General features: G+C 30.7%; 1 protein-coding gene across 1 annotated transcript; it reads right to left on the reverse strand.

Annotated features, from left to right (window-relative positions):
* Positions 1-1105: 1105 nt before the first annotated feature.
* LOC112525902 lies at positions 1106-4365 on the reverse strand. Its single transcript, XM_025136219.1, has 2 exons — positions 3750-4365; positions 1106-1520 (listed from the first exon to the last, which is right to left on the reverse strand). Exons 1-2 carry the CDS (start codon positions 4163-4165, stop codon positions 1277-1279), a joined length of 660 nt encoding a protein of 219 aa, XP_024991987.1. The 5' UTR covers positions 4166-4365; the 3' UTR covers positions 1106-1276.
* Positions 4366-10054: the final 5689 nt, after the last annotated feature.

The raw sequence follows: 10054 nt of genomic DNA on the forward strand, positions 1-10054 counted from the left end.
TTATTAAATCAAAAATAAATTATTTCATTAAATTAAATTATACTAAAAAAATAAATTAAAGAAATTACATAAAAAATGAAAATTTTTAAATAGTTGATTTGATATTAACATTATATTTTTTTTTTTAAATTTTTATTAACATCGACAGAGACAAATAATAAAATAGAACATTAAAATCGAGATATGTCTCGCTGCATTGCGCGAGTACTATTCTAGTATATATATATAGGTAAGATCTTTTTAACCAATTAAAAGGTGTTAACTTTACAAACCTAAATGAATCAATAAAAAACAAGATATATTTTTGGTTGATACACATGATAAATTTATTTAATGAGAGTAAAAATGTAATTTTTTATTTGATCTTTCTTTTAATGCAAATTAATTTTCGGTTACATTTCTTAATTATTCCATCTCTTGCCATTGTGAATATGCCATACAAATTAGTTGTAGGTTAAATTTCTTAATTATTCCAAGTAATTAATTGTCGATTACATTTTCTTAATTATACTTAAGTAAACACTTGTTCATATGTGCACCATCTCGTTTCAACATTTAAAAAAGTATTGTGTTCATATGTGAACCTGATAACTACATACACGTAACAAAAACTAGGTATGTACAAATTATCAATTATTTAAAAAAAAATGAATAGTGTTCAGAAGTAAACACATGAACAATTGTTCATAAAAACTGAATCCAGTTTTAGCATCGTAGGAAACGAAGACGATGAACATGTTTTGCATGCACATGTAAAAACAAATTCATGGAGAGAGAGAGAGAGTTACAATAATGGAGATAACGATATAGATAATTTAGGGATTTAAATTAAAGAAAAGATAATTATAATTTTATTCCAATTATGCCCTCTAATTAATGCTGATATTTCCATAATTGCCCTTGCTTTTAAGTTATTTTCGAATATGCCATTTAAATCTTGAACCTTGATTTTTTGATCTAAAGGATAAAAAAGTGTTTTTCGATTTTCCATTTTTTAGGTTTTCTCCTGAACCTCTCTCTCTCTCTCTCTCTCTCTCTCTCTCTCTCTCTCTATATATATATATATATATATATATATATATATTGAATTTTTCATTTTCTATTTGTCCAAGAAATGGGTAAGAGATTACATAGATACATATTTTAAAGTTCCAATAAAACAAGATCGAAAGAAGCCTTACAAACACTAAATTATGCAACAAACAAACAAGAACAAAAATGTGCATATTATTTTTCCTCCATACCCGACTACAAACAACTACCTCATCGACCATTTTCATGATGGGACGTTAAAGTGGAATAGCCATGAGATGACAAACGCGAAAACCATGGAAGCTAGCAAAAAGTTAAGAAACCTATGTCCCTGCCAGAAGTTGGGGGCTTCTGACGAACCCATGGTCTCACCAAGTGCACTAGATCGTGATGGTGTGCCACCATTCGCTTCATTCCGCTGGTCCATCAATGCAGTCTCGTCTACACCAACAACGTTTAGTGCAATTGATCCACAGATCTCACATGTTCTGGATTTTTAAACCATACAAAACCAAATTAGCATACAAGGACAAAAATAAAATTAACACTACAACAAAATCGGGTTTATAGGACACTCCCAATTTCTAAGCGTCCTAATAGACTTCTTTATAAGACTTTATATGACCAAAAAATAAAGCGTCCTACCTAAAGGCGTTGTAATAAGTTTATATGACGTTTTTTGACGTCGTAATAAGTTTTGTATGACACTTTTAATATAAAGCGTCCCATTAGCAACTTTATAGGACACTATTTGAAAAACTATCCTATAAAAAATTGAGTTTATAGGACACTTTCTCAAAAGTCTCCTATAAAGTTGCTAATGCAACATTTTGTATTAAAAATGTTCTAAAAAACTTGTTAAGACACCCAAAAGCATCATATAAACTTATTACAACACCTTTAGATAGGACGCTTTATATTTTGGTCCTATAAAGCGGTCTATTAGGACACTTAGAGATTGGTAGTGTCCTATAAACCTAATTTTGTTGTAGTGTAAACTCTCTTTTGCCGAAAAGAGATCATAAAAAACATGGTTATATCTTGATTGGATTCACTAGTCACCATGGCTAGACGAGTATAAATCGACTCTATGTGGAGTCCTTATAGTAGTAGACTTTGTCTCTAATACCATATAAGAATACATAAAACTACAGATTACTCTTTAAAATATCACTACAGATAAAAGAAAATTTAACCCACGTAAAATTCGAACGTCCTAAAAACCCTCTTTTAAAAAATAATGTAATGGAATTTTAGCAATCCAATCTTTCCATGAACTTAGGATGCCAGCACTCCTAGGATATAGTGATGCGAATCATATGTCATCTCATAAGATTTGCATTTTTTAAATGAATCTTTAAGCTTTTAAAAGTTTTTATGTTGGTTTGAGTCAAATCCCACTTTAAATAAGAAAAGAGAAAGTAGAAAGCGAATTCCATCAAAGTTAATTGATGAGTAACCCATATGCAGACTTCCCCATGTGCAAAATACACACAACACAAATAACTGTAGTTTATATAACACTTGTATGGTTAAGAGTTTATCAAGGACCGAGGGTTTTAGCCACCAAGTGAGAGTGACGACTTTCATCATGGTTAGCGCTTATCGGGTAAATTGTTGCATACGATACGGTTTGATGGACTAAAATCCTACCCGGTAAGTAAGTAAGTTCTAGTGTTGAATTTTGCCGGTAAGCACTTACTCAGGTAAGTATTTGGTAAACGGCCCCTAAGTTTTTGTAAATCCTTCTCATTAGATTCTTTAATTGGTTAGACTTGAATCATTTCAACTCTATATATGTTGCAACCTTTTTTCTCTCCTTAAGGTTCTTTTGGAAAGTAATTTGAGAGTTCCATGTGTTTTGACATGGTATTAGAGCAAAAGTTGACATTTTTGGGACAATCTTACTTGTGTAGCCCTCTCACCCATTTAGCACCCTTTCGACACTCTCAAACAATTTGTGCCCGTCTAGTCTCCGTTGGAAGGTACGTGTTAGAGTCTTTTATCAGCTAGACTTAGATCATTTCATCTCTAATATATTATGTTGGAACCCAAGTTATACATATTCTCACACTTTTTTTTCCTCAGACACATCTAACATCGTCCGATTCAAACTCGTTATGTTTTAAATAAGTTTCAATCAAGGTCAATTAGATCGTATATCTGTAAAGAAATAATACTGAAAGAACGAGTAAAGTTATTCCTATTTTTCAATAGTTTCTCGATAACAAAAACCAAAGGCTTCCACCTCCAATCCCAATGCAAAGAAGCCTTGGTTCCCTTTCTTTCTTGCTTTATAAGCTGCTTTTTCGACTTTATTTCTGAAAATATTCCCTTATCTTGCATTCCTTAAAGTATTCACTACCTCTTTTGAAGTGTTTACTTCATTAAATTTTACATTTTCTTTTTGGCTGCATACCCTTTACAATGTACCAATCTTTGGCTCCTAAATGTCCACAAACTATATTCAAAACCTCAAATGGCGACAAAGAAACCAGCATTAGTTTCTACTCTAAAGCAAAGGCCCAGATAAGTGCTGAACAACAGTCTGAATGTATACAGCTATAAGCAAGAAACAAGCACAAAAAATCCTAAAAACATTTATGAATTCTGAAGCATAATGTGAACTTGAGCATGGAAAATGGAAAAAATGCAAATGGGTATCTTAAAGAAGTTATAAAAATCAAATCTTGAAGCATTGTCTGGTAGTTAATTACCTGTTGCCTTTAATCTTGAACCAAGCTTCAGCACAGTGTTTATGAGCAGCTGCCAAATCATCTTTACAAGAACAGCCCAACTCGATTGGAATCCCATTTCCAGATTCTTGATTGTTTACATCCAAACTCAAATGACAAATCCTGCAATCTTTTTCAATTCTTGTCAAATGTACCTTACTACCCTCCACACCACCGTCACTGCCACCACCGCTGCCGCTCTCAAGATCCACCACCACGAACTCTGAAACAGAGGATGCCCTTCCCTTCTCCTCCGGCACCATCCCTACGATCTCAATAGTAGTCGTGCTACTCTCTTCATTACCATCAGATGATCCTGACTGCGGGCCGGTGTCATCTCCACCGCCACTGTTACCGCCGGCTTCTAAATCGAGCTGGGGTTCTTGTAAAGTTGTCATCTTAAGGAGAAAGATAGGAAAAGTTGATCTCTTTTCATGAATACCCTCACCACCAAAAGTTGAAGGAAGTCTTCATTTCTCTCAAATCTTTCCCTCCTACTTATTTGCAAATGGGGATAAGAATAGAAAGGGTTTTGCCTTTCTGTGGTGTTTACATCACTCCATAGCCATGGTTGGGAGGAGAGAAAGCTTCAAAAGCTTTGTATGAAAAAATATAATGGCATAAAAAAGCACTTGAATAGAGATGGAGAAAAACAATTGCATTTTACAACCTCATAATTGCAACTTCATTGTAATGGTGACCCCAAATTTTGAGGATAAAGATCCAATTCATATTATTACTTTTAGAAAATTACTTTTTTGTCCCTATAGTTTGCTAAAAGTTACCAACTTTGTCCTTTCGAAGTTGCAATTTCATTCATATGGTTTGAAATTCATTGCTTATTCTTGTTTTGAGTCTGACTCCTACCTTTAATTATAAGAGACGAAAACAACAATTTATGAATCACAAGAAAAAAAACAAGAATAAATTATAAATCATAAAGACGAAAAGAATGACAAGTTAAAGAACAATGCTAATTTCATGTTTTTTGTCATTTTGGATTTGATTTTGGGGATGTGATGTCATTAAGATATTGATTTTGTATTTGATGTGTGTTTGAGATTTTTTGTCACATATTGTTTGTATTTGATTTAAAGATTTATTTTCTTGATGTTCTTAAGATTTTTTTTATTGAATTTGTGTTTAGATTCTTATTTGGAGGTCAATTCGTTGATCTGTAATGAATTTTGTTTTGGTTTTCTTAACCGGCAACGCAATGGTGTCGGGAGATCAATAAAACAAAAACCAAATAGAAGGGCAAAACGGTCATTTTAATTGTTCAGACAGTTTATTCAGCATAACAAACAAACAACAGTTTTATTAACAGACTAAAAACTTTATGCATAAAACCAACTTTATTCATACAGGACTTAACAAACAAACAGCCCTGTAATCTCCTACTAAAGTCCATTATAAAAATTAATAAATAATTAATTAAAATAAAATAATAAAGTTGTTCATTAATATAAAACCTTATTGTGTTCATTAATATCTATTGACTATGCATAATATTGATGTAATGTTTCATGTACTTTGAGTTTCATGATGTATTATTAGTCTTTTTGACTTTCAACTTCTTCAATAACATCCAATGACTATACCAATAAATGACGATGATAACAAAATTTTGGGTTCAAACCAAATGAAATTCAAGTAATAATGCTTTTTTTTGGGTTAATTTGACTATGCAATTCTAAGGATGATGGAATCATGATTTTAGTTGGATTGGGTTTGATTACTGTTGCTCAGTAAGTAGATTTGAGTAAATTATGTTTTCGGGAGTTCCCTTTTGTTTAACACCACATATTTGACTGGAATTTGATGGATTAATGTGTATTGGAGTGTTGACAGCGGGCCTGGAAGAAAAGGAATGAACCAGCACCACACAAAAAGTCGTACGACCTGTGTCACAACCTTTTTGTGCAGTTTTGTCAGCTTCGTTTCTCGTTTCAAGCCAAGGTTTAGGGTATCTTTCTAGGGGTTCTTTTAAGGGTTATAATAGAAGATTTTTGGGAGGTTTAAGTTGGGTTAACACCTTTTAGATCTTGGTTAATTCTGGCGTTCGGTTTAAGCTTTATAGTTGTTAGGCTTGGGGTGGAGTGTGAATCGCCAAATGGGTTCTCTTACATTGAATTTTATGACTTGAGATTGTTTCTAAATACTTTTGAGCACTAAATATGAATTTATGCATTATGGTTTTGAAGTGCAAAATCTATAATGGTATACCATTGATGAAATTGAGTTATATGTGGCTATGTGGGGTGTGTGGAGTTACAAAGCAGGAGCAAGGTACCTGTGGATAGCGATATCCCTTGGAAGTGATAATCCGTGTGCCTTAAATTTGTTTCTCTAGCACATTGGATAGGCATCTACTGGAGGCATGAATTGCATTGTCACGCGGGGTTGTGATGGTGTGGCTACAAATGATGTGTAATGTACGTGTGATGGGGATGTGCTCTAATTTTAATTGAGTACGATGTTTCCATTGTTAGCTTTATCAATATTGCAATTGTTTATAAATTCTGAAATGTGTTGAAGAGAATTCATTAAACCTTATGGTCTAACTCTCGCATTTAGAAAATAAAACAAATTCCAGGGGAAGTATCAAGTAGAGAGTAGCTTGAAGGGAAAAGGAAGATGTGATTCTTCCAGTAGGGGAACAAGTCGACTTAGTTTCTTCTGTCCTTAGCTTGTAATAATTCTCAACTATGGATGTATGTCTTTTCTGCTGCAAGCATTTAAGATGTATTGAGAAACTGTTATACTTGTTTACTTGGATGATGGTTGGACTTCGATAATGAATTATGGTTAATTTGAGTTTTGGGTTGTTATAAGCGGGCACCACAAGGCCTGAACAACAACTGTGACCAGACCATGCTCAAACTAGGTCGAGCCTTCCAAGCTTGTTTTTAGTAAGCCAAAAAAAGGTCTTGGCTTTTTCGAGCTTTTGGGAAAAAAATAACATGGCCCAATCAGGTTTCCAACTTGCTAGGCCCAACTTTTTCATGTCGGACTTTGGGCTTTTGTGAACGGCCATCCTTGGTATAGTTGGTATATGCCTTAAAACCACGGGGATTGAACAAGAATGGGTCATAGAAACATAATGTCGTTTATTTGTCAAGGGTGGATATTTAGACATTTGAATTTTGCCTTCCAATTGCAATAAATTATGGAGTTCTGGAGCTTTTGTTACATTCATATGGACTTAAAGTATAACAAAATCAAAAATAATATCAACTTTCTTGATTGAACACCATGAACAATGAAGCATCTTTGTTACCCTATATTTGTCTCTATTGTTGTACTTGTGTCTGCTAGCATATCTCTCTCTCTCTCTCTCTCTCTCTCTCTCTCTCTATATATATATATATATATATTCAAACAAGAAAAATGTCAAAATAAAGAATATGGAAACATCTATGTCGCATGTGGTTGTAGAGTAAAATTATATGTGATTAAAAAACAAGTCAAAGCACCTAGGTCATCGGGTGAAGCGCTCCCCTAGTTTGACCGTTCTTTAATTATGTGTGATTTTACTCTAAAATTATATTTGATATAGACATTTTCATGTATCTTACTTTGACCATGTTCTTGTATAGAATCTAACCATGTATATACATATATTTAGCAAAATAAACAGTATAACCGAGATGAGATTAGGGTATAACCGTAATTCGGGTATAAAAATGAACCCCGTTATGCACCAAAGCAGAAAATCCTCTCCATGTTAGGTTCAGGGATACAAATACAATTTCCATTTATAATTAGAGTGAAGTTAGGGAGGTAAGAAGGTAATATGGGGGATGTGGTAGGAAGAAAAACAACTTTTTGCTAATATTATAATAGATCAACTCAAATGGTGATACATTTAAACGGGTTGATATATTGTTTAAGTTATTCACATATGAATATCAAATCAAGATATATAAAAACCACATCCATTAACGGGCCATATGGACTTCATTTTCTAAAGCCCAATTACAAAAGATCGATATAGGAAGTTTTTGAAGTTTTGGATCGGATTCGGATATGATGATTGATGAGGATGCTTGGATGGTTGCATATGTCATTGTCTTTGTTTTTTGTTGTAAAAATTTATATAAATAGTTATTTATATTATATTATAAAATATTTGATAAAGACTCTTAAAAACCATTTATTTATGAATGAAGTATTGTGTACTAATGTATATTACTAAAAATTTAAGATTACAAGTAAATTGGGCATATGCACAACTTATTAAAGCTCTATTTTAAAATTCGTATAACTAATTGTAGATAAACATAATTAAATACATGATAAATCTCTCATTTTAAAAATAAAAAATCTAAAATATAATTAAGATAATCATTGAATTCTAACAGAATCATTATCTTTATAAATTTTTTATTGTTAAGCCAAAAATAAATTACTTCATTTTGACCTAAATTAAAGTATAATAAAAAAAATTGAATTAAAGAAATTGTATAAAAAACAATAATTTTTAAATAATTAATTCGATATTAATATTGATATACTTTTTCAAATTTTTAAGATGTCTTCAAATTTATTTTTATTCAAAAGTAAAAAGCATTATTTTTCTTAAAACCACATAAACCGTATTATATTAACAAAGACGAAAAATAAAACGAAAGATTAAAATGAAGATGTATCTCGTGGCATTACGCGAGTACCCTTCTAATTATATAAAATGATTTGTCATTTTACAAATAAAAAAAGTTAAATAATTAAAGGTCATTAAAAACTTTACTTAGAAAAAGAATTTATGCATAAAGTTTAGGGCAAAATGCACAAAATAACAATCTACTTTCATAAATTTCTTTATTATAGCATTGTACTTCTAGTTTTTTTATTACAGCAATGCATTTTCAAACTATTTTTTATTAGGACATTGTACTTTGAAAAATTTATTCATTATAGCATTGGGTAACCTTTTGATTTATATTTACCTATTATACCAGGTTTCCATACCACCTCATTGTCCACGTAGGTCGTCCACATGTACTATAGTGATGTGGTTTTCTTACTACATCATTGTACTTTCAAAATTATTTTATTATAGTATCTACTATTTCTTATTAAACACTGTATTTTTAATTTTAATATTTAGATATTTTACATGTTATTTAATAAATATATTAAATGAATTTAAAAAATTCTAAATTATTCATTAATATACCAATATCAATAAAAACTAGTAGAACACAACTTATCTCGCTAATATTTTTTTTAAATATGTGTTTTTTGAAAAAAGAAAATAAGAATAGTTTCTTTTTTACCAAAAAATATTATCTATTAAATAATATATTATATTTGTTTAAAAGCTTTTACTTGACATATAAATATATTAAATTAATTAGATTTCTTTTAATTACTTATAAATATAACAATATTAAAAAATTGTAGATTACAATTTATTTCGTTACATTTTAAAGAGAACTTTAAAGGATATGTATTTATTTGAACAACATAAAATGAGAAGTGTTACCTTTTTTACAAACAAAATATATCTCGAAAATAATGTTTTATATTTATTTTAGAAATATTTACTCTAAAATGTTTAATTTGTATGCAACTTAATAATAAAAAGTCAAAAAAAATTAATTTTTTTAGATCATAGCAATGAAAAATGAAAAACACTAATAATAATTTGAAATAGATTTTTATTTTTATTTTAGTTAAGTCATCAAAATGATGTGTCATCTACATCACCTTATTAAAGTCACACAAGCAAAAAAAAGTCAAGGGGTTAACCAGTTTAAAATGTAACAGGTTACCCATTGCTATTATAGGTAGATTTTTTAAAGTATGATGCCTTAATAAAAAATAATTTGAAAGTACATTGTTGTAATAAAGAAAAACAAAAGTAGAATGTTATAATAAAAAAATTTATGAAAGTAGGTTGCTATTTCATGCATTTAACCCTAAGGTGGCGTTTGATTCGCAAAATGTTTTTGGATGGAATAGAATATGTTAAAGAAATTTGACTTTGAAGGAATTGGAATGGAATGTTGTCAGGTTTGACCACCTGTTTGGTTGGCAGACATTAAATGGAATCTGTTAAGGAATTGGAATCTTTCTGTTTGGTTCACATAATGTAGCTTTAGAATTGGAATACAATTTTGGTAAATGACCAAAATGCCCTTTTTTGAAAATTTTAATTTTTTTTAAACTAAAAATACTTTAATAAAATAATTATTTAATATGTAAAACAATATAAAATACGCAACCCAAATATAATCATGAGCCAAACGACGTTACTAAATCGACAGTGGCCGGCGGTGGTT

Source organism: Cynara cardunculus (assembly GCF_001531365.2).
Source record: "Cynara cardunculus var. scolymus isolate 2C chromosome LG 13, CcrdV1, whole genome shotgun sequence".
NCBI lineage: Eukaryota > Viridiplantae > Streptophyta > Magnoliopsida > Asterales > Asteraceae > Cynara > Cynara cardunculus.